Source organism: Hippocampus bargibanti, linkage group LG05 (genome assembly GCF_051943395.1).
Source record: "Hippocampus bargibanti isolate YZ-2025 linkage group LG05, ASM5194339v1, whole genome shotgun sequence".
NCBI lineage: Eukaryota > Metazoa > Chordata > Actinopteri > Syngnathiformes > Syngnathidae > Hippocampus > Hippocampus bargibanti.
The window spans coordinates 333599-357595 of NC_142738.1; the positions used below are offsets into that span (position 1 = coordinate 333599).

Genomic DNA, 23997 nt, shown 5'->3' on the forward strand with positions numbered 1-23997 from the left:
CGTGGCGGCGACGCTATCGGCGCATCAGTTCATAATGGCGGCGGCGGCGGCGCCGCATCTGAGAGGCCGTCCCGCTTTCATTTCCTGACTGACAGGAAATTGTCTCGGAGCGCCAGGTGCTTACTAACGTTATCAGCCGACGACTTGGACGGCCATTTTGGCCGACCTTCTCAATCTATGCACGCACGAAGCGCAAGAAAGGTCCAACGTGACGCAAGGACTCCCGAGGATCGGTCTCCGCCCCTCCGCGACTTATTTAAAGGCGGCGACCGGTCGGCGATCGGGTTGTTCGCCACCAACGTTCAGACTGGAGCCTTCGTGGTACTCGTACACCCACTGGTTCCCCATGGCGTCCTCTCACGTGATGAAGGACGAGCGTCCGCCGCCGCCGCCGCCCGCCATGCAACCCGCCATGATGATGTTCTCCAGCAAGTACTGGAACCGACGGGGACTTTCCTTCGACTCGGCCACGTTGGACCACCGCCGCCCGCCGCTACGTCACACCGGCGGCCAGATGGTCACCTCAACTTCCTTCACGCTTGACCGGCCTTCAACGTATCGGTCCTCATGTTGACGTTTTCCGTGTTTGTGTCCAGTCGCGTCGCCCGTCCTTCGATCCCGTCAGCGAGACCGAAGGCGGACCGAGTCGGGCGGTGGTTTTCTCCCTGAAGAACCAAGTCGGGTGTTTGGTTCGAGCGCTGCGACTCTTCCAGGTGAGAAAGAATCTCCTCGCGCGATGGGGGACGGCAGGGCCCGCAAGGCCTTCTCTGCTGGCCACTAATGTCAGTGACATTTTGTCCATGAATTCTTATTACGTATTAACTCATTCCTTGCCAGACGCTGTGTAAAAATGTGTCGGCTCCAGTTCCGGGGTTTTTGTCATTCCAGGACCCACACGATATTGACTTTTAGGACTACATAAACTAAGGTCAATAAAACGATTTTATTGTACGGTACAGTTTATTTCTTTAATTACGATACCATAGCACATTTATTACATAAAATAAGGTCTATTTTGTCTAGTTTTAAGGCAGATGACGGCTGAAGAAACCTTCTCATCGATGGATGGACCACTCCTGTACGACTGAGAGCTTACACAGACGTTAGCTAACTATCTATGAGTTATCTATTGGCTAGCCAGCTCGCTTTTTATCTATTTGAGTTACTCCCGGATTGGGTAAACGCTGGCGCGTGTGGCCGCCGCTGCTCACCCACAGAAAACCTTATCCTGTGACTGTAAATGGATTATGATTATTTTTACGTTTCTTCAAGTTACTTCAAGTTCTTTCCTGGCCAATGGCACCATCTAGTGGACGTTTAGTAATATCACACGACATTCGCAGCTGATTGATTGAGACATAGCACTACTGAAGGCCCGGCAGTGGAATCCACAGCTCGCCAGTGGGACTAAGTCACCGTAAAGTCTCGGGTCTCAACTGGAAAGTTCCCGTTTTGGCAGGAAAAACGGGTGAACCTGAACCACATCGAGTCGCGCTCGTCCAAACGCGTGGCCGACGAGGTGGAGATCTTTGCCGACTGCATCTGCAGCAAAAAGGACTTCAATGAACTGCTGGAGGTCCTGAAAGATCACGTCAACATCCTGTCCTTCAACACGCCGGCCAACGTCTGGGCCGCTCAGGCCGGTCGGTGCTCCTCACGCCGACACCCGACGGGGTCACCTGGGACTTTCTCAGACCCCCATCGTGTGTTTGCGCTCCTGCAGATGAGGAAGACGTTCCGTGGTTTCCCATGAAGATCTCAGAACTGGATCAGTGCTGCCATCGGGTGTTGATGTACGGCTCCGAGTTGGATGCTGACCACCCGGTACGTTCACCGCGACTCTCCGCTCAAGAACCGAATGGACCAGGCGCAACGGGTGAAAAACAGTTTTTTGGGTCTTCAGGGCTTCAAAGACGAAGTGTAAATCTATATTGGTGATTTTTTTTTAAATTGTAAAATGTTGATTTTCTATTTATTTTTTTTAATTCTAAAATTACGATTTTCAATGTTCAAAAAAACATTCTAAAATGTTGCTTTTTTATTGTTTTTAATCTAAAATGGCAATTTTCAGGTTTTTTTTCATTCTAAAATCACAATTTTCTGATATTAAAAAAAATCTAAAATGGTGATTTCCTATTTTGTTATTGTAAAATATTGAATTTCTATGTTTGCTTTTCTATTTATTTTCAAACCTTCTAAAATGGCGATTTTAAACTGGACTTTGGTGACGTTTGGTGATTAGCGCTGACTGCGAGATGTTGAATGCGGATGCGTGGCGGCGACGCTATCGGCGCATCAGTTCATAATGGCGGCGGCACATCTGAGAGGCCGTCCCGCTTTCATTTCCTGACTGACAGGAAATTGTCTCGGAGCGCCAGGTGCTTACTAACGTTATCAGCCGACGACTTGGACGGCCATTTTGGCCGACCTTCTCAATCTATGCACGCACGAAGCGCAAGAAAGGTCCAACGTGACGCAAGGACTCCCGAGGATCGGTCTCCGCCCCTCCGCGACTTATTTAAAGGCGGCGACCGGTCGGCCATCGGGTTGTTCGCCACCAACGTTCAGACTGGAGCCTTCGTGGTACTCGTACACCCACTGGTTCCCCATGGCGTCCTCTCACGTGATGAAGGACGAGCCGCCGCCGCCGCCCGCCATGCAACCCGCCATGATGATGTTCTCCAGCAAGTACTGGAACCGACGGGGACTTTCCTTCGACTCGGCCACGTTGGACCACCGCCGCCCGCCGCTACGTCACACCGGCGGCCAGATGGTCACCTCAACTTCCTTCACGCTTGACCGGCCTTCAACGTATCGGTCCTCATGTTGACGTTTTCCGTGTTTGTGTCCAGTCGCGTCGCCCGTCCTTCGATCCCGTCAGCGAGACCGAAGGCGGACCGAGTCGGGCGGTGGTTTTCTCCCTGAAGAACCAAGTCGGGTGTTTGGTTCGAGCGCTGCGACTCTTCCAGGTGAGAAAGAATCTCCTCGCGCGATGGGGGACTAAGAAGCAGTGGTGGACGGCAGGGCCCGCAAGGCCTTCTCTGCTGGCCACTAATGTCAATGACATTTTGTCCATGAATTCTTATTACGTATTAACTCATTCCTTGCCAGACGCCGTGCAAAAATGTGTCGGCTCCAGTTCCGGGGTTTTTGTCATTCCAGGACCCACACGATATTGACTTTTAGGACTACATAAACTAAGGTCAATAAAACGATTTTATTGTACGGTACAGTTTATTTCTTTAATTACGATACCATAGCACATTTATTACATAAAATAAGGTCTATTTTGTCTAGTTTTAAGGCAGATGACGGCTGAAGAAACCTTCTCATCGATGGATGGACCACTCCTGTACGACTGAGAGCTTACACAGACGTTAGCTAACTATCTATGAGTTATCTATTGGCTAGCCAGCTCGCTTTCTATCTATTTGAGTTACTCCCGGGTTGGGTAAACGCTGGCGCGTGTGGCCGCCGCTGCTCACCCACAGAAAACCTTATCCTGTGACTGTAAAGTGACCTTGAGAGTTTTGAAGGGCGCTTAGAAATGAAATGGATTATGATTATTTTTACCTTTCTTTCCTGGCCAATGGCACCATCTAGTGGACGTTTAGTAATATCACACGACATTCGCAGCTGATTGATTGAGACATAGCACTACTGAAGGCCCGGCAGTGAAATCCACAGCTCGCCAGTGGGACTAAGTCACCGTAAAGTCTCGGGTCTCAACTGGAAAGTTCCCGTTTTGGCAGGAAAAACGGGTGAACCTGAACCACATCGAGTCGCGCTCGTCCAAACGCGTGGCCGACGAGGTGGAGATCTTTGCCGACTGCATCTGCAGCAAAAAGGACTTCAATGAACTGCTGGAGGTCCTGAAAGATCACGTCAACATCCTGTCCTTCAACACGCCGGCCAACGTCTGGGCCGCTCAGGCCGGTCGGTGCTCCTCACGCCGACACCCGACGGGGTCACCTGGGACTTTCTCAGACCCCCATCGTGTGTTTGCGCTCCTGCAGATGAGGAAGACGTTCCGTGGTTTCCCATGAAGATCTCAGAACTGGATCAGTGCTGCCATCGGGTGTTGATGTACGGCTCCGAGTTGGATGCTGACCACCCGGTACGTTCACCGCGACTCTCCGCTCAAGAACCGAATGGACCAGGCGCAACGGGTGAAAAACACTTTTTTGGGTCTTCAGGGCTTCAAAGACGAAGTGTACCGCCAGCGCCGCAAGTTTTTCGTGGAGGTGGCCGCCAAGTACAAGTTGTAAGCGCCGCCGACGCCGACGGACTCCGTGGCGACTTTTTCAAATGTGTGTGTGTGTGTGTGTGTGTTTTTTTTTGGGGGGGGGGACATTTTTTACAGCGGCCAGCCCATCCCCCGCATCGAGTACACTCCCGAGGAGGTCCGCACGTGGGGGGTGGTCTTCAGGGAGCTCAACAAGCTGTACCCCACTCACGCCTGTAAGGAATACTTGAAGAATCTCCCCCTGCTCAGTCAGCGCTGCGGCTACAGACACGATAACATCCCTCAGCTGGAGGACGTCTCGCATTTCCTCAGAGGTCCTGTCCTGGTTCTCTTCGCTTTTTGGACCTATTTTCACCCAAGTTCATCCGACAAGTCGGCCATCTTAATACAGTGATACCTCGGTTGGCTTACAAACGTTTCGGCTTACAAACGTTAAATTGATCAACATTTTACCTTGGCATACAAACTATTTTTCGGGATACGCACGGAGCTGCCACAATGAGTGATGGGTCCCGTTCTACGAACAAGAAAATGGCAGCCGATTGTTTTTGTCCTCTATTCCGTGCCCCCAGTCGTCGTGATTGGTCAAGAACGTAGCAGTGAGGGGGGGGGGGGGTTTAAACATTAAAGAGACAGGCACGACAGAGAGAGAGTGAGAAAAGGGATAGAAAACGGTGACATTTGGACTGGTTTCAACTTTGATAGTTCAGAGGCAGAGTGTAGACTGCAGGGTTAAAAATTCTCATCAATCAGGCTCCACAAATAACCCGCACAAGCCATCTGTACACTTGATGCAGAAAGCTATCGACCCAGCTAAACGGAACACAATTGATGAGGAACTAGGTAAAATGATGGCAGAGAAAGCACCTTCACGTTCCTCAAGATGGAGAAAGAAGAAGGCGACGTTCCTCATCAAGTGTTTCATGCCGATGAAAGCGGCCACTCCGGAATGGAGCCAAGCCATCAACGACCATCACAAAGGTCAATAAAACCACTTTATTATACAGTACACTTTACTTCTTTCATTATAATACCACAGCACATTTCTTATACATAAAATAAGGTCTATTTGGTGTAGTTATAAGGATTAGAAAGTAGAAAATGATGTTTTATGGGGACCTGGGAACAGATTATTCTCATTTGAATGGTTTCCTATGGGAAATTCATTTTTGGGATGCACTCTGTCTGGGGACCAATGAAGTTCCTAAGCCAAGGTATCACTGTACATACTTGCTGATTGCTGGAAATATGTTGTAACTTGTTCCAAGCATTCATGTTTACATGTGAAATATTGGACACTCGCGTCTGATTTTTTTGTTGCTGTCGTCAGTCAGTTTGCAAAATGTCGCCGTTCGTAAGTTGCCGGGTTGACGGGCGTGCATCTTTGTTGTGCTCCAGAGAGGTCCGGTTTCAGCGTGCGACCGGTCGCAGGTTACCTGTCGCCCCGAGACTTTCTGGCGGCTTTGGCCTACCGCGTCTTCAACTGTACGCAATACATCCGCCACGGCACCGACCCGCTTTACACGCCTGAACCGTGAGTCCGGCGTCCTCGTGGTTCCTCGTGGTTCCTCGTGGTTCCTCGTGGTTCCGGCGAAAAGGCCTCGAGCCATCCGTGACGCGTCTGCTTGCCTTTCAGGGACACGTGTCACGAGCTTCTGGGTCACGTTCCTCTGCTGGCGGATCCCAAGTTTGCTCAGTTTTCTCAGGAGATCGGTTTGGCGTCGCTGGGAGCTTCGGATGACGACGTGCAGAAACTGGCCACGGTGAGGAGATAGCTAGCTAGCTAGCTAGCTAGCTGGCGCTCTTCTCTGGTGTCTTTGAGACGTTGCTTATTATTGATCCGCACGGCGCTTTGTGTGTCCGTGTCCTCCTCAGTGTTACTTTTTCACGATTGAGTTTGGACTCTGCAAGCAAGAAGGTCAGCTGAGAGCCTACGGGGCTGGTTTGCTGTCGTCCATTGGAGAACTCAGAGTAATACGTACACACGTACACACGTACACGCGTACACACGTACACGCGTACACGCGTACACACGTACACGTGTACACGCGTACACACGTTCAATTCATTCATCAATGTCTTTTTTTTTTTACATTTATTTATTTATTTTGTATTTGTTTCTCAATTTATTGATATTGTAGTTATTTATTTATCACTGTGTTTACTTTTAATTAATGTATTTATTTCTTGATCAATGTATTTATTTGTTTGTTTATTTATCGATGTATTTATTTCTTTATGCAACCGTTTACATTTCCATTTATTTATATATCTATTTATCAATGAAGTTTGTATCTATTTAGTTATTTAAATATCAATTTACCTCTCCAGTTATTTAGTTATCAATTTATGTATTCATTGTATGTATGTATTCATATGTAACATTCATTCATTCATCTATTTATTTGTCAATTTATTTCTTATTTATTTATTTACCCCTTTACATGTCCATTTATTTATACATCTATTTATTGATCAATTAAGTTTCTATTTATTTATGTATTTATTTATTGACATATCCATGTACATCTGCTTTTATTTATGTATTCATTCATTATTTTATTTATCTATTTCTTCATTTATGTATCTATTTACGTACCCATTTATTTATTTATGTTTGTCTATTTATCTGTTTATTACATATCCATTGACAGACACATCCATTTATGTATTTATTTCTTTTTGCGCCAATTAATTTATTTATTTGCTAATTATTTAATGAATTAATTCACTAATAAATAAATTACTCTATTAAATGATGAATTAATTAAATTATTTATTTATTTATTTATTGATGTATTTATTTGTTTGTTTGTTTGTTGCTTGTTGTTGTTGTTGTTTTTTCCCCCCCGAAGCACGCTTTGTCAGATCGAGCCTGCGTGAAGGCCTTTGACCCCAAGACCACCTGCAAGCAAGAATGTCTCATCACCAGCTTCCAGGACGTTTACTTTGTTTCCGACAGCTTTGACGAGGCCAAGCAGAAGATGCGGTAAACTGACACACCCGCAAACATTTTCATCATGACGCGTACTTACGGGATTAGGACGCCACCTCCAAGCCATTTATTCCTCTCTGTGTGTTACAAACAAGTACGACACTTGATAGCGACAATACAGTCATACCTTGGCTTAGCAACCTAATTGCTTCCCACACAGAGTGCGTAAGGCGAAAAGTGTGTATCCCAAAAAAATCATTTCCCATAGGAAACCATTCAAATGAGAATAATCCATTCCCAGGTACCCATAAAACATCATTTTTTGACTAAATAAGCCTTAAAACTACACTTATTTTATGTCTCATAAATGTGCTAGGCTATTATAATGAAAGAAATAAACTACTGTGTAATAAAGTGGTTTTATTGACCTTTGTGATGCACAGGAACAGCAGCTTGCGACTGTTGTTGTGCCAGTACGCCCGCGTCAGGTAGCGAGGGGTCTGACGCTTCTTCTGATCGGCTTCCGGAGGTTTCAGCCAGTTTGCGGCACTGAGGGGGGCAGTTGAAACAATGCTGATAAAGACGTACGGCGATACTTTAGCTTACGAACTTAATTGGTTCCCAGAGAGAGTGTGTAAGGTGAAAAGTGTGTATCCCAAAAAATAATTTCCCACAGGAAACCATTAAAATGAGAATAATCCGTTCCCAGGTCCCCATAAAACATCATTTTCTACTTTCTAATTTTCTTTTCTAAGCCTTAAAACTACACAAAGTATACCTTATTTTACGTATAATAAATGTATTATGGTATTATAATGAACGAAATAAACTGTACTGGATAATAAAGTGATTTTATTGACCTTTGTGATGGTCGTCGATGGCTTGATGGAATGGAGTGGCCGCTTTCATCAGCATGAAACACTTGATGAGGAACGTAGCTTTCTTCTTTCACCATCTTGAGGAATGATCCCTTGGAGGTGCTTTCTCTGCCATCATTTTACCTAGTTCCCCATCAATTGTGTTTTGTTTAGCTTTTTGAATCAAGTGTACAGATGGCTTGTGCAGGTTATTTGTGGAGCCTGATTGATGGGAAATTTTAACCTTGCAGTCTACACTCTGCTTTTGAAAGATCAAAGTTGAAACGAGTCCAGATGTCACTGTTTTCTATCCATTTTGTCACTCTCTGTCGTCTGCTTGTCTCTTTAATATTTAACCCCCCCGCCTCCCCTCACTACTGCTTTGACCAATCACGTGGCTTTAACCGAAGACTGGGGGCGGGGCATAGAGGACAAAAAACAAGTCGGCTGCCATTTTCTTGTGAGGAGAACGGGCTGGTTCTTGAACGACACATCACTCATTGTGTGTATCCCGAAAAATAGTTTGTATGCCGAGGTAAAATTGTCATCGATGTAACGTTTGTAAACTGAAAAGTTTGTAAGGCAAGGTCTTCGTAAACCGAGGTATCGCAGTACAGGATTGGTCTAAGGACGGAGCCCCGTAGGTCTTCCAATCCACAGCTAACTTGCTTGCGTCAACTAAATGTCCAAATGAAAGCTTTGGACTCTTTCTTTTTCAGGGAGTTTGCCAAAAGCATCAAGCGTCCGTTTTCCGTGTACTACAACCCGTACACGCAAAGCGTGGATCTCCTCAAAGACACGCGTAGCATCGAGGACGTGGTGCAGGACCTCCGCAACGACTTGACCACCGTGTGCGATGCACTGGGCAAGATGAACACTTACATGGGCATCTGACCGCCGCCGCCCACTTTAACATCTAATCTGGCAGAAGACTTCAGAGATAGTCAAGTTATTGGACACGACACGACATGACAACATTACAAGAGGCTGAACAGGGACACGGCCAAATTGAATTGCCTTTCATCATGTATTATGATCTTATGAATAACATGTAGTATTAGTATAGTATGAAAGAAATGTGCCAATGTGTCATTAAATATAATTGATTTTTGCTTGTCAGTGTAAAAATACAGAAGATGGGCAAGTGGGGCTTCAGTTTGTTCCTTATTCTGGCCTAATCGAATTTAATTTAATTTAATTTTAGTATGTTATTATTATTAGTAGTAGTAGCCAAAGTCGTAGTAGTAGTGGTAGTAGTAGTAGTAGTATAATTAGTATTAGTATGTTATTATTAATAGTAGTAGTGGTAGTAATAGTAGTAGTAGTCGAATTAGTATTAGTACGTTTCGTATTAGCATTAGTCTTAGTGTGTTATTATTATTATTATTATTATTATTATTATTATTATTATTCTAACACTCGGAACAGAGCAAACGAAATGAATCGAGGTGTAATGACGGCCATGACCGGCGGGTGGCAGAAACGGGCGCTGTTCGGGGAGTTTATGCGAAGAAGAAGAAAAATCAGGAAAAAAGATGGCCATTGTTGACACTGGCAACCCTCTTCAATTGAGTACCTCGCGCGGACGCTAAAGTACTCCAAGTACTTCATGTTTCTTGTTTTTTTTTTATGTATTTATGTATATCCAACATGGATGATAGTGGCTTCCTCAATGGACACCCTCGAAGAATGCTAATATTGGCACCCGCCACAATCTTTTTTTTCCGCTTCTTCTTTTCACCACGTCTCAATTTCATCCTCATAAATTTAACATCGACTATCTTCTATATGTTTAATCTACGCCTGGATTATTATTTTTGGTTATATTTCATAGGTGAAAGATGTCTGTTGTACTGGACGACACAGCAGTACACGAACCTGTCAAATACATCAGCCAACCTCTCAAAGCTCCACCAGGTCTGTCTTCGTGAAGGGATGTGACACATAATACTAGTCAAGTGCATTTAAATAGCTTTCAAATGATGTCTACATTGTTGTTTGTGACAAATAATAAGGAAATACTAATGGCATTTTTAATGTTGGAAATATGAGGGGATTTTCTGCCTGTAATAACACAGTTAAACAATGAAAATCTGTGAGCGAGTTCTTTATTACAGTTGAAACGATCATAGCTTTCTTAATTTTTGGCAGACCTTAACGAGTAAGGTACCATTGGAAAGCGTTTGAAATTCTAAACAAGAACAGAAAACAAATGAAAAGATTGAAAATATCAATGAGCAAATATCTACCATCGAATGCAGGCAGATTTTCGTCAAAATGGCTGCCACTGAATCATAGGAAAGAAAAATGGCAGCTCCAGAAATAGAGATGCTAATGCACTGAAGTAATTTGGGAATGGCGCTCGACGTCATATTTTCAATTACGGAATACATTTGGGAATGGCAGTGAATGAGTTGAACTTCATGTTTTTTTCACACAATCTTGTAGTATTCAAATATGTACAGGTAACATCCGACTTACGAGCGAGTTCCGTTCCGTCCTAAGTCAAAATGGTCGTAAGTGGAAATCCATTCCAAATGTTGAAGAGAGACTCGGAGGCTTCAATGACTCCTTTTGCTTTTGGGGGGAGGGAGAGAAAGATACGAGTAGCAAACATGGAGGTCTTTGCTTCATCTTCTTGTTATCTTATCAGACGTTCATAATGTGCGGCTGCGTGTGGACGTGTCGCGGGTGTCCAGAAAGGAGTTGGAGGACAACTTCCTGCAGCTGCACGATGAATCGCTGTTTCACAAGCAACATATCCACCAACAGGAGGACAAGATCAAGAAGTAAGATGGCGGCTTCTCCATTTTGCTCTCGCTGAACGCCTAGCTAACGAGCTATTTGCTACTTATTTTAGATTAGCTGTCTGTCCGGATGGCTATCTAGCTAGCTAGCTAGCTAGCTAGCTATTATCTGTCTGGTCTGCTGGATAGCTATCTAGCTGACTAGCTATTAGCAATATGGCTATCTATCTAGCTATTAGCTGGCTGGCTGGCTTTCTATCTATTTGAGTGAAGGCTGGCGCGTGTGGCTGCCGCTGCTCACCCACAGAAAAACTCGTCCTGTCACTAAAGTGACCTTGAGAGTTTTGAAAGGCGCTTAGAAATGAAACGTATGATGATTATTATTATTAGCTGTCAAGTAGCTAGCTACTGTATCTATTAGCTACATAGCTAGCTAGCTTATTAGCTATCTATTTTCTACGTATTAGCTATCTATTCGCTAGCTATTAACTAATGATTCACTAGCTATTATCATTATAATTATGATTATGATTCTGATGCTCCATCCTCTGCCATCTTGCAGGCTGGGGACGAAGTTGCTGAAGTTGGTCAATGACCGCCGCCGAATGGAGCAGCTAGCCGGCGGCGGCGGCGGCGGTCCTGTGACGCCCAGGCGGTGGGACGCAGACAAGGAGGACTTGGTGGACGAGTTGAAGGAGAAGGTGCGAGCCTTGGAGACGGACAACGACAAGCTTCGGCAGCGTCTTTTCGTGGCGAAGCAACAGCGGCAGCTGATGGCCTCGTCCCCCGTCGCCCGCTCGGCGCACGTACGTGTCCAAACGCGCGCCGTCTCCGGCGCCAGGAAGCCCGACGACGCCCCGTCACCTTCGCCCACGCCGCCCAGACGTGAGTGACGTCAAAAAAACGCCGCACGCCAGCTAACTTGTGGCTAATTTCCCCACAATCGCGTGGGTCCTGGAATTCCAGTGACAATTTGCTACCTATTAGCTTACAGCTGGCTAGATAGCTGGCTGGATAGCTATTTGAGTCAGGAAACATATTAGCTATCTTCTCTATCTAGCCGGCTATCTATTAGCTAGCTAGCTAGCTGGCTTTCGATCTAATTTAAAACAGATTCTTATTTTCCAGACAGTCTATAACAGACGGTGTTCAAATAGCTGACATGTTTCGGCGTCTTTGAACACCGTCTGTAATAGACTGTCTGGAAGATAAGAATTGGTTTTAAATTAGATATCAAGTAGACAGGATGAACTTCATACAACTATGGCTTTCCATCTTTTTGGGTTATTCCAGGTTGAGTGAACGCTAGCGCGTGTGGCTGCCGCTGCTCACCCACAGGAAAACTGATCCTGTGACTGTAAAGTGACCTTGAGAGTTTTGAAAGGCGTTTACAAATGAAATGGATTATTGTTATTACTGGCCAGCTAGCTAGCTATCTGGCTGGCTATCTATTAGGTATATAGCTAGTTGTCTAGCTGGCTATCAATTGGCTATCTATTAGCTTTCTATTAGCTATCTATTTGCTACATATTCACTAACTGGCCGGCTAGCTAGCTATATGGCTGGCTATCTATTAGTTATATAGCTAGTTGTCGAGCTGTCTAGCTGTCTATTAGCTTTCTATTGGCTATCTATTTGCTATCTATTAGCTAACTGGCCGGCTAGCTCGCTATCCGGCTGGCTATCTATTAGTTATGTAGCTAGTTGTCTAGCTGGCTATCTATTGGCTATCTCTTTGCTACCTATTAGCTAACCGACCGGCTAGCTAGCTATCTGGCTGGCTATCTATTTGTTATATAGCTAGTTGTCTAGCTGGCTATCTATTGGCTTTCTATTAGCTATCTATTATCTACCTATTAGCTAACTTACCGGCTAGCTAGCCATCTGGCTGGCGATCTATAAATTATATAGCTAGTTTATAGTGTAGCTGGCTATCTATCAGCTAGCTTGTTTTCTATCTATTTACTTGACTGAAAAGTGACCTTGAGAGTTTTGAAAGGCGCTTCTAAATGAAATGTATGGATATTTATGATTATTAATCAGGCGCCAGGAGCGTAGCGGGTGACGAGCGTCCGTTGAGCGGCCAGCCGATGGCGTACGTGCAGGCTTTGCTGGAGGAAGCGCGAGAAAAGAGTCGAAACCTGTGAGAGCCGCGCGCGACTACGTCGTATTGGCCGCTGAGGGTGGAGTACAATGTTGACAAAGGTTTGGCGCCGCAGAGAAAACGTGATGGAGTCGCAGCAGCGTCGCATCGCTCAACTGGAAGAAGAGAAACACGTGACGCTTCAGCAGCAGAACAAGTCCGAACTCAGGTACAACGCACACAAATCACCGTCGAGCCGTCCGCTTAGTTTTTTCTAAATTCATTTTTATTTATTTATTCACCCATTCACTTATTTATATAGTTATTTACATTTTATTTCTTTATTATTCACTTTTTGTTTGTCCAATTATTTGATTATCTATTTCTTGATTCTTTTATTTATGTATCTGTTGATATATTTATTTACTCACGTATTTATTTATGTTTTATTGATTCATTCCTTTATTGATTCTCTTATTTACTTGTTCATTTGTTTATTTATATATGTTTTTTAATTCATTAATTTATTCACTTATTTATTGGCTTTATTTATGTATCCGTCCGCTTATTTTTTTAATTCATTTTTATTTACTTATTCACCGATTCATTTATTTATATATATATTTTAAATTTTGTTTATTTATTCTTCATTTATTTGTTTGTCCAATTATTTAATTATCTATTTATTCTTTTATTTATATGTCTGTTTATATATTTATTTATTTATATGTTTTATTGATTGATTCCTTTATTGGTTCTTATTTACTTGTTCATTTATTTATGTATTTATTTACTTATTTGCTTTATTTATGTGTCCGCATATTTTTTTAATTCATTTTTATTCATTTATTCACCTATTCACTTATGTGTATATTTATTTATATGCATTTTTATTTTTATTTTTGTATTTGTTATTTAGTTCTGGGTGTTGAATGCTAGCGTATGTGGCTTCCGCTGCTCACCCACAGAAAAAATATCCTCTGACTGTAAAATGTCCTTGACAGTTTTGAAAGGTGCTTAGAAATGAAATGTATTATTATTATTATTATTATTATTATTATTATGACCAAAATGTCGACCATGATGATGATGATGATAATGATGGCGGCGGTGCCGCCGCAGGTCGCAGATCAACAACAACGTGACCATGATCAAACTGCAAAAGCAGCTGACGGAACGATGCAACGCCATGGCGGAGCTGGAGGAACGCTTCCTGCAACTGCAAGAGGTGACGTGATGACATCGAGAACGCGCACAACAAATTTCTGAAAAACTACTTTTCAAATTTGCTTTCGTGGGCCGAATAAAATGACGTGGCGGGCCAGATTTGGCCCCCTTGCCTTGACTTGGACACCTGTGAACGAAGGGATTAGCCAGATAACTGAATAGAAAGAGTTATCTCTGTCACTCGCTGGTGTGGTCGCTAGCTACCTCCTCGGTCACTAGCTTGCTCAGTCACAGTGCGCTCCCTAGCTAGCTTGATAAATGAGCGTGTAATTTCACAAGTTTGATTTGCTTTCGCGGACCAAATGAACTGATTTCGTGCGGGTGAGCAGTGGCAGCAACACGCGCCAGAGTTAACTCAACCCAGAAGTAACCCAAATAGATAGCAAGCTATCTAGCTAGCAAAAAGATAGCTAATGGCTAGCGAATAGATAATAATAATACATTTCATTTCAGATTGCTGAATAGAAAGGAGCTATTTCGAACGCTAACTAGCGCGGTCACTATGTAGCGCAGTCACAAGCTAGCTCAATAGATGAGCATGTAATTTCACAAGTTTGATTTGCTTTTGCGGACCGAATAAAATGATGTGGCGGGCCATATTGGGCCCCCGGGCCTTGACTCGGACACCTGCGTTTAACAGAGTCAGCACACGCAAAAGGCGTGTTACGAAGCCGCCACAGCTAAGATGACGGAGCTGACGTCGCAGCTGAGGGACGAACGCGCCAAAAGCGTGGAGCTCAGGACGCAACTGCAGACGGAGCAGCTGTCGCACGCCACCATGCGGCAGGTGCCCGAGGCGCTTTCTGGGCCTTCGCCGGCCGCCTTCTCCGCCTTCGCCGCTGCTCACGTCTCTTTTGGCCAACAGCTGCAGGAGCGCGTGGACGAGGTGGAGCAGGAGAAAGAGCTTCTCAAGGAGCACAACGAGAAATTGCTTCATAGGTGAGTCTTCAAGTTACTACAGCTACCCAGCCAGATAGCTAACAGCTAGCTAGCCAACTAGATACCCAGCCAGATAGCTAACAGCTAGCTAGCCAACTAGATAGCCAACAGCTAGCCAACTAGATAGCCAGATGATAATAATAATAATAAATTTGGGAATGCCGCTGTGCGTTAAATTTTCAATAGCCGAATAAATTCAAGAATGGCGCTCTACGTCGAATTTTCAATTGGCCAATACATTTGGGAATGAGTTCAAATTTGATATGAAAATGGCGGCAAAGCTCACTTTTTGTTTTCGATATGAAAAAGCCGCGGAATGATCATGCGCAACACGGCAATGTGTTCGCCCGCAGCATGTTTGACGGCGCCCACCAGCAACGGCGGAGCGTTCAGGAACAGCATCTTCAGCGACACATCGCTCAGCTGGAACAGGCGCTGCAAGGGGACCTCCAGGACAAGAAGAAGATCATGGAGGACGTCAAGGCGGAAAGAGGTGACAACCCCCGATCGATGACAAGGACGTTTCGTAACAGGAGACCGTCGTCGCATTTGTTCAGATGCCTTCCAGAACCTGACGCAAGAAAATCGCAAGCTGCTGGACCGGCTGGACGAACAGGAACGGGAGATCGAGCAGCTACGACGCCGCGTGGACGCCTACAGTCGGGTGAGGCCGCCGCCATCTTGAATTATCATCAGAAGAATAAGAAGCGCCTTTCAAAACTCTCACACGATTCCAATCACAGGATAGGTTTTTCTGTGAGTGAGCAGCGGCAACCACGCGCCAGCGTTCACTCAACCCGGAATAACTCAAATAGATAGAAAGCTAGCTAGCTAATACATGGCTAACAGGTAGCCAGCCAGATAGCTTGCTAGATAGGTAGTCAGCTAATAGAAGGATAGCTCGATAGGCCGCTAGATAGACAGCCATCTAGCTAGATAGCTCATAGATAGCAAATAGAGAGCTGGCTAGGTAGCCATCTAGATGCCTCGCGATATAGCGAGTCAGCTAATACATAGATAGCTAGATAGGCAGTCAGCTAGCCAGACAGCTAATAGATAAAAATTGTCTATGCATGTCTTTCCTATCTAGCTGGCTACCTAGCTAGCTATCTATTTTCTATCTGTTTGCTATTCATTAGCTATATGTTAGCTGGCTGGCTATCTTGCTAGCTAGCTAGCAGTCTAGCTATGTAGCTAGCTATATGGCGCATCTGGCTATCTGGAAATGTTTCTTTTTGGTTCCTGACACTCATTTTTGTGTCGCTCGCAGACGGACGACTACGACGGCGAGAAACTCACCGAGGCGCTGCTGCTCATCAAGGTGCGTCGCCGGTCACGTAGCTCTGCAGGCTATCTAGATGGCTATTTATTAGCTATGTAGCTGGCTATTTATTTGCTATATGGCAATCTAGCTAGTTAGCTGACTGTCTAGCTGGCTATCTATTTCCTATCTATTAGCTAGCTACCTAGCTGGCTATCTATTTGCTATCCATTTGCTATGTATTAGCACATGTAGCTATGTATCTGGCTATTTACAAGCTATATGCCGATCTAGCTAGTTAGCTGACTCTCTAGCTGGCTATCTATTGGCTATGTCTAGCTAGCTATGTAGCTGGCTATTTATTAGCCCTCTAGCTAGTCAGCTAACTGTGTAGCTGGCTATCTATTAGGCGCAGAAATCTCAGCAAAGCGGCGAATTGGAAGGCCAAGATGGGGGCGTGAGAGAACACGCCGACGCTCACGTGGAAACCATTCACGAGCTGGAGAAGGTCAGGCAGCTGCTGGCCGTGGAGAGTCGCATCAGCAGTGACCTGAAGGTCCACTTTCAATCTTTTCTTTCTTTTATTTGGCTTACCGCGATCGAGCCGCCACACGAAAGCTCATCATGTGACGCGTTTGTAGGTGGAGCTTGATAGCGTTCAGAAGAAAATGGAGAGTGACAAGCGGTCGCACGCTCAGCAGCTGGAACATCAGGCGCAGATGATGGCCGCCAAGGAGGCCAAAATGCTCAAGATGGAAGGTACACTGAAAGCACTGGTGTCAAAGTCAAGGCCCGGGGGCCAGATCTGGCCCGCCACCTCATTTTATTCGGCCCGCCAAAGCAAATCAAACTTGTGAAATTCCATGCTCACCTATCGAACTAGCTACCTAGTGAGCGAGCTAGCGATCGAGCTTGCTAGTGATCAAGCTAGATAGCTAGTAAGCTAGCTAGCAATCAAGCTCACTAGCAATCAAGCTTGCTCGCTAGAAGGAGAGCTAGCTAGCACGATCACTACCTAGTTCTCTTTCTATTCTGCTAGCTAGCTAATCCCTTCCATCACAGGTGTCCAAGTCAAGGCCCGGGGGCCAAATCTTGCCCGCCACATCATTTTTGTCGGCCCGCGAACGCTAGCGATCGTGCTCGCTAGCAATCGAGCTAGCCAGCGATTGACCTTGCAATAGAGCAAGCTTGCGATCGAGCTCGCTAGTTTGATTGCAAGCTAGCTCGATTGAGCAAGCTAGTGAGCGATCAAGCTAGCCAGTGATGGAGCTAGCCTGCGATCAAGCTAGCTTGTGATCGAGCTAGCTTGCGATCGAGCTAGCTAGTGATTGAACTAGTGATAGAGCTAGCTTGATCGCAAGCTAGCTCAATCGAGCAAGCTAGCAGTCGAGCTAGCTAGCTAGTGATTGAGCGAGCAGTAGAGCTAGCTTGCGATCGAGCTCGCTAGCTCGGTCGCAAGCTAGCTCAATGAAACTAGCTACCGATTGAGCTAATGATAGAGCTAGCTTGCAATCGAGCTTGCTAGCTTGATCGCAAGCTAGCTAGTAATGGAGCTAGCTAGCAATCGAGTTTTCACGGGGTTCCGTTTCCGTCACCTCCTGCCGACCGCTCGTAGCCTACGGCGCCAAGAGCATCGGCGCAGCGGACCCGGACCAAAGTCCGGCGCTGGAAGACGGCGAGAACCTGGTGGAACTCCAGATCATCGGCGCCGCCTTGTCGCCGGCCGCCCTGGAGGCTCTGGGCGACGCGTGGCCGTCCACCTTCTGCACGTACGCCTTCTACCTCTTCGACCTGCACGCCACTCCGGTGGCCACGGGGCCGACGCCGCGCTACGGCTTCACGTCGCGCTACGTGGTTAGCGTGGACCGCCGCTTCCTGGAATACGTCGGCGGGCGCCGCTTGTGCGTGGAGCTGCATCAGGCGCTCGGCCTGCGCTGGAAAACCATGGCCACCGCCTCGCTGGATCTGCGCCGCCTCCTGCGGGACGGCGCCGTGGCCGGGACGCTGCCGCTGGTCGGTGAGTAACTTTGCGCCCGAATGGCCGCCGCCGGACACGGAATGCGCTTTTGCCGTTTTCAGGGAATTACGGAAAGGAGACCTCCTTCGGCTCGCTGGAGTATTGGGTCAAGCTGCGCCATCCCCTTGCCGAGTCCGACAGGCTCGGTAGCCACCGTCAACAGGTACCCCCGTCCTTTACTTCCGGGTTGAGTGAACGCTGGCGCCAGTGGCCGCCGGTCATGCCGATGAGGTGATACCAAAGCGAATGGGGCAATCGGGCCAGTCGTGACCATAATCAATTCGCTAGCTAACTTGATTTATTTGAGTTATTCCCGGTTGAACAGGGTCACCGTTGCTGGCTACCTAGCCGGCTGTCTAGTTGCTATCTATTAGCTGGCTAACTAGCTATCTGGCTATCTATTAGTCATCTATTAGCTAGCTTGCTAACTTGATCTATTTGAGTTATTCCCGGTTGAACAGGGTCACCGTTGCTGTCTACCTAGCTAGCTAACTATTTGCTAGCTGTTAGCTAGCTAGCTAGCTATTCGTCATCTGTCAGCTAGCTAGCTAACCCGATCTATTTGAGTTATTCCCGGTTGAACGGGGTCACCGTTGCTGGCTACCTAGCTAGCTATCTATTTGCTATCTATTAGCTGTCTAAATAGCTAATTACCTAGCTAGCTAGCTATTAGTTATCTATTAGTTATATAGCTAACTTGATCTATTTGAGTTATTCCCGGTTGAGTGAACGCTGGCGCGAGTGGCTTGAGAGTTTTGAAATTATTATTATTATTATTCTACATTTCTCGCAATGAATACACATCCAAACGCAGCCACGACATTGAGACAACGTAGTGATTCCACATGAAAAACTATCTTCATGAAGTCGGGACGATGTTTTTAATGTCAACATAAACAGAATAGAGTCAAAAACCGTTTTGTTTGAAAACCAAAACAGCATTTCCTATTGTTATGCATGTAAAAGTCGTTAATCCGTTCCATCTGCTTTTTGTTTTTTTAAAATTGTGATTGAACAATACAAACAAGATGGCGACCGGCGTTGAGAAGGAGCTGCTGGTGGAAGTACGCGGCTGCGGCGGCCTGCAATCCAGATGCGCGTCCCTCCCCAGTCCCTACGTGGTCTACAAGTTGTTCCACTTGGCCGACTATCCCACCTCCACCGCGCACGACTGTTGCCAGCCTCGTTTTGCCGACGTGAAATCCTTCCGCCTGGTGGCCGACGGCGCTCTGGAGGACTACTTGGCCTCGGAGGCGCTCAGCTTTTACGTCTTTGACTACAAGGAGCCGCGGGTGGACGAGTATTTGGGGAAGGCCGCCGTTCCTCTAGCGCCGCTACTCCAGGACCAGGAAATCGCAGGTGAGAGCGTCCTCCTGCGCCCTCGCCCGTGATTGCTATTGAATTGGAATTTTGCCCATTTTCTCAAGGCACCTTTGACCTCCACGACTCCACCGGGCGCCACGTCGGCCATATTGATCTCGCCATCAAGTGGAAGTTGCCCTTTGTCCAAAGCGGCAAAGCGGAAGCCGGCGGCGGCGGCGGGTTGCTCAAAACGCATGCGGAGCCCTCAAAGCTCATCGGCGGCGGCGGCGGACGGGTTTTTGCCGCCAAAGCGTCGACGCCTGCCAAGAAGCTTCCCGGCAAAGACGAGCAGGTTGCAAAGAAAGTCACCTTTCAAGAAGCCGAGACCACCAATCCGAAGGTGATTCCCCCCTAATAGCTATTTAGGCTATCTATTCGCTAGCGAATGGCTCTCTATTCGCTAGCTATTAGCTATCTATTCGCTATCGATGAGAAGGTTTCTTCAGCCGTCATCTGTACAAAAGTGAAGGTTTCGGACGTTTCGCCTCCTATCCAAGAGGCTTCGTCAGCGAACTAAAGTCTGACTGGTCGTATCGGCCCCATTTATATATCAGTCAGACTTTAGTTGGCTGACGAAGCCTCTTGGATAGGAGGCGAAACGTCCGAAACCTTCACTTTTGTACAGATGACGGCTGAAGAAACCTTCTCATCGATGGACCAGTCCTGTACGACTGAGAGCTTACACAGACGTATCTATTCGCTAGTTATTAGCTATCTATTTGTTAGCTATTAGCTATCTATTTGTTAGCTATTGGCTATCTATTTGCTAGCTATTGGCTATCTATTCGCTATCTGTTAGCTATCTATTCGCTAGCTTTTAGCTATCTATTCACTATCTATTGGGTATCTATTGGCTATCTATTGGCTGTCTATTCACTAGCTATTGGCTATCTATTCGCTAGCTGTTGGCTACCTATTCGCTAGCTCTTGGCTATCTGTTTGCTAACTATTAGCTATCTAGTCACAAGCTATTAGCTATCTATTCGCTAGCTATTGGCTATCTATTCGCTAGCTCTTGGCTATCTGTTTGCTAGCTCTTGGCTATCTGTTTGCTAGCTATTAGCTATCTAGTCACAAGCTATTAGCTATCTATTCGCTAGCTATTGGCTATCTGTTTGCTAGCTATTAGCTATCTAGTCACAAGCTATTAGCTATCTATTCGCTAGCTATTGGCTATCTATTTGCTAGCTATTGGCTATCTATTCGCTAGCTATTGGCTATCTAGTCGCTAGCTAGCTTTCTATCTATTTGAGTAACTTCTGGGTTGAGCATGTGGCTGTTGCTGCTCACCCACAGAAAAAACTTGTAAAGTGACCTCGAGAGTTTTGAAAGCCGCTTAAAAATGAAATGGATTATTATTATCACATACTAAAAAGCAGTCAAGTGGGCGGAGCCTGATCCATCAACTTCCTCTTTGCAGTTAGCACCTAGCAGGCTAATCCACCCCGCCGAGGATGACGATGAGGATGAAGAGTCTTCCATCTCCGAAGGTCAACTCCTCCTGCCGCCTCCGAGCCTCACCTCTGACCTCCGTGCCCCGCAACAGCCACTTCCTCCCGGTGAGCACGACCTTTTGACCCCTCGTTCCCCCGCCCGGCACGTGCCGAAGGCTTTTTAAGTAGCCTTGACGTGTTTTGTCAGCAGGCGGCGGCGCGGTGGAGTCGCCGTCGAAACGCAACGCCAGCGATTGGTCTCCATCCGACAGCGACGACGACGACGACGACATCGTTCACCGTCGGGCCGGGCGGGTGGGCGTGGCCTCGACGAGCCCGCCGCTGTCCATTGTGGGCGGAGCCACCCCGAGTCACCTTTCACTTCCGTTTGATGTTCAGGGCTCGCAGCGAGTGCGCGTGGAGGTGGCCTCCCTCAGCCTGGAGGCGGAGTCTCGCTTGTATGGAGACGTCAACGTGGTCCGACTCTTCGTGGAGTTCTGCTTCCTGGACATGCCCACCGAGGAGACCCCCGTGTCGCTACCCAAACCTCCTCCAGGGAAGAGCGTCAGCTTTAACTTTAGCAAAAGTGCGTTAGCGCGCGCGACGTTGAGTGAAGCTTCATTATTCATGTTCAAGCTTCTCATGTTTTGACTCCTAATTGAGTGAAGCTTCAAAATAAAAAATGAAGCTTCACTCAAGTAGATCCAAAATATGTGAACCTTCAAAATCCTAATCGAGTGAAGCTTCGTTTTTCATGTTGAAGCTTCTCATATTTTGGATCCAAAACGAGTGAGGCTTCATTTTTCAGTTTGAAGCTTGACATATTTTGGAACCTAGTCAAGTGAAGCTTCATTTTTCATTTTCAAGACTCGACTGGGAGTCAAAATATGTGAAGCTTCACTTATTTTGACTCCTAGTCGAGTGAAGCTTCAAAATAAAAAATGAAGTTTCACTCAACTAGGATCCAAAATATGTGAATCTTCAAAATCCTCATCGAGGGAAGCTTCGTTATTCATTTTGAAGCTTCACGTATTTTGCCTACTAGTCTAGTGAAGCTTCAAAATCCAAAAAATAAGCTTCACTCGACGAGGATCCAAAATATGAGAAGCTTCAAAGTGAAAAATGTCATCGAGTGAAGCTTCGTTTTTCATTTATTTTGGATCTTCTTTTCAACGTCCCTTTTTAATGACACGCTAAGCTATGGGCTGTAAAATGTCCGTCCCCCTCACCCCCGTGTGCGGTTCCTTCAAGTGTCCCACTGAAACTTTGTTTGGTTGTCAGTCATCGCCGTGGATTCGACCAGCAGCGCTCCGAGACGGAAACTCCTCAAGGAAGTCCTGCAAGGACGAAACCCCGACATGGAGAGGTGAGTCCATCTGGGATTTTCGCCCTCGTGACTCGCACTGACCGCTGGTGGTCGTCGTCGCCGGGCAGAATTCGTTTCACTGTGGTGAGCGAACCGCCGGAAGAGGAGGAGCAAGAGCGCGAGTGCGAGGACGTGGGCGTGGCCTATCTGAGGATCCGAGACCTGTTGAGCCAAGCGGATGACGTCGCCCGCTTGGACCTGCCAGGTCTGAGCGCCTCGTCCTTCTTCCTTTTCGGATCACGCTTTCTACGTGCGTCCGTCCCCGGTTCGGAACGGACGGACTGTCTCGTGCGTGTCTTTCAGTTCTGGACACGGAAGACGGCGTGACGCCGCTGGGCCGTCTTGGCGTTTCATTCGAGGGAGTGCGGGCGCTGCGCGCCATCTTGGAAGAGTCTGACGGCGTTGCCCCGTCGTCGCGGTGACGTCATCGTGACGGGCGCCCGCTGAATGCCGGGACGCCGGACATGTGACAGGCTAGCATCTTAGCGTGCTAACCGCTAACGTGCGAGTGAGTTGTGGGCAAGTAAGAACCGAGCCCAATTTTGCTCTGGTCATCATTTTAATTAGGAAGTCGAGTGCAATTTTCCGTTTTGTGAAATAAAAACCATTTTCTATGTTTCTAACCGGTGAGCTGTTGTACAGTGATACCTCAGCTGACAAACGCTTAACCTCACAAATTTTTAGCCTCAAGAACATTAAATTTGCGAGCGTACGTACTGGTTTTCGGCACCACGGTGGCTGGCGGACTAGTTTTCCACACCCACTTTCTTTTAGTGCAGATGTGGTTTGCTATCAAGTGGAGTACTTTTGCTATTACCCGAGCGAAAAAGACCCCACCACAGCCGAAGCCGTTACGCCGAAGAAGACACAAAAGGAAATGACGGTCGATCAGAAGAAGGAGATAATCAAAAAACACCAACAAGGTGTGCGTTTATGTGACTTAGCGTCCCAGTACCAAAACGCTAAGTCGACTATTGCTGCATGTGGCTAAGGATGCTTCTGTGTTGTCTAAGCAACGGTCTCAGGCAATAGAAGAGGTTGAAAAACTTGGATTAACGAAAAGCAGCTAGCAGGGGACCGTGTGCGTGAGGGTATTATCACCCAGAAAGCACGGCAATTTCACTCGGATATCATCAAGACGCAACGACATCAACCACCATCACAAAGGTCAATGAAAACAACTTTATTATACCGTTACTGTTTATATCTTTAATTACAATACAATAGCATCTTTATTTTACGTGAAATAAGGTATATTTTGTGCAGTTTTAAGACTTATTTAGTAGAAAAGTATGTTTTATAGGGACCTGGGAACGGATTATTCTCATTTTAATGGTTTCTTATGGGAAATAAATATTTGGAAGACCAACATTTTGCCTTACACACTTTCTGGGAACCAATGAAGTTTGTAAGCTGAGGTATTGCAGTATTTTGTATAAGACGACAAAAAAATATGTCAAGAGCGCACCTCCGCCCCGTGTGATTGGACGAAGGGGCCGGTTTGGAAAAAATGCGGGATGGGTG

General features: G+C 46.3%; 2 protein-coding genes across 3 annotated transcripts; both read left to right on the plus strand.

The window, feature by feature from the left end:
* The first annotated feature begins 346 nt into the window (after positions 1-346).
* On the plus strand, positions 347-9183 carry tph2 (tryptophan hydroxylase 2 (tryptophan 5-monooxygenase)). 2 transcript variants are annotated; one of them, XM_088995878.1, is made up of 11 exons: positions 347-517; positions 597-713; positions 1460-1643; positions 1724-1824; positions 4197-4264; positions 4364-4560; positions 5645-5780; positions 5883-6009; positions 6122-6217; positions 7102-7235; positions 8758-9183. In XM_088995878.1, the coding sequence occupies exons 1-11, from the start codon at positions 347-349 to the stop codon at positions 8930-8932; spliced, it is 1506 nt and encodes a 501-aa protein (XP_088852004.1). In that variant the 3' UTR covers positions 8933-9183. The 2 variants fall into 2 exon arrangements, with proteins under 2 accessions (XP_088852004.1, XP_088852003.1); XM_088995877.1 differs by lacking the exons at positions 347-517; positions 597-713; positions 1460-1643; positions 1724-1824 and adding exons at positions 2538-2773; positions 2853-2969; positions 3753-3936; positions 4017-4117.
* Positions 9184-9558: 375 nt separating this feature from the next.
* Positions 9559-23974, plus strand: rpgrip1l (RPGRIP1 like). The gene is made up of 23 exons (XM_088996983.1): positions 9559-9955; positions 10692-10827; positions 11348-11670; positions 12829-12928; positions 13005-13097; positions 13991-14096; positions 14736-14882; positions 14961-15034; positions 15388-15527; positions 15592-15698; positions 16305-16355; positions 16705-16851; positions 16937-17069; positions 17908-18312; positions 18375-18475; positions 19341-19671; positions 19740-20014; positions 21095-21233; positions 21316-21422; positions 21507-21693; positions 22389-22473; positions 22542-22678; positions 22777-23974. Exons 1-23 carry the CDS (start codon positions 9880-9882, stop codon positions 22893-22895), a joined length of 3519 nt encoding a protein of 1172 aa, XP_088853109.1. The 5' UTR covers positions 9559-9879; the 3' UTR covers positions 22896-23974.
* The last annotated feature ends 23 nt before the right edge of the window (positions 23975-23997 follow it).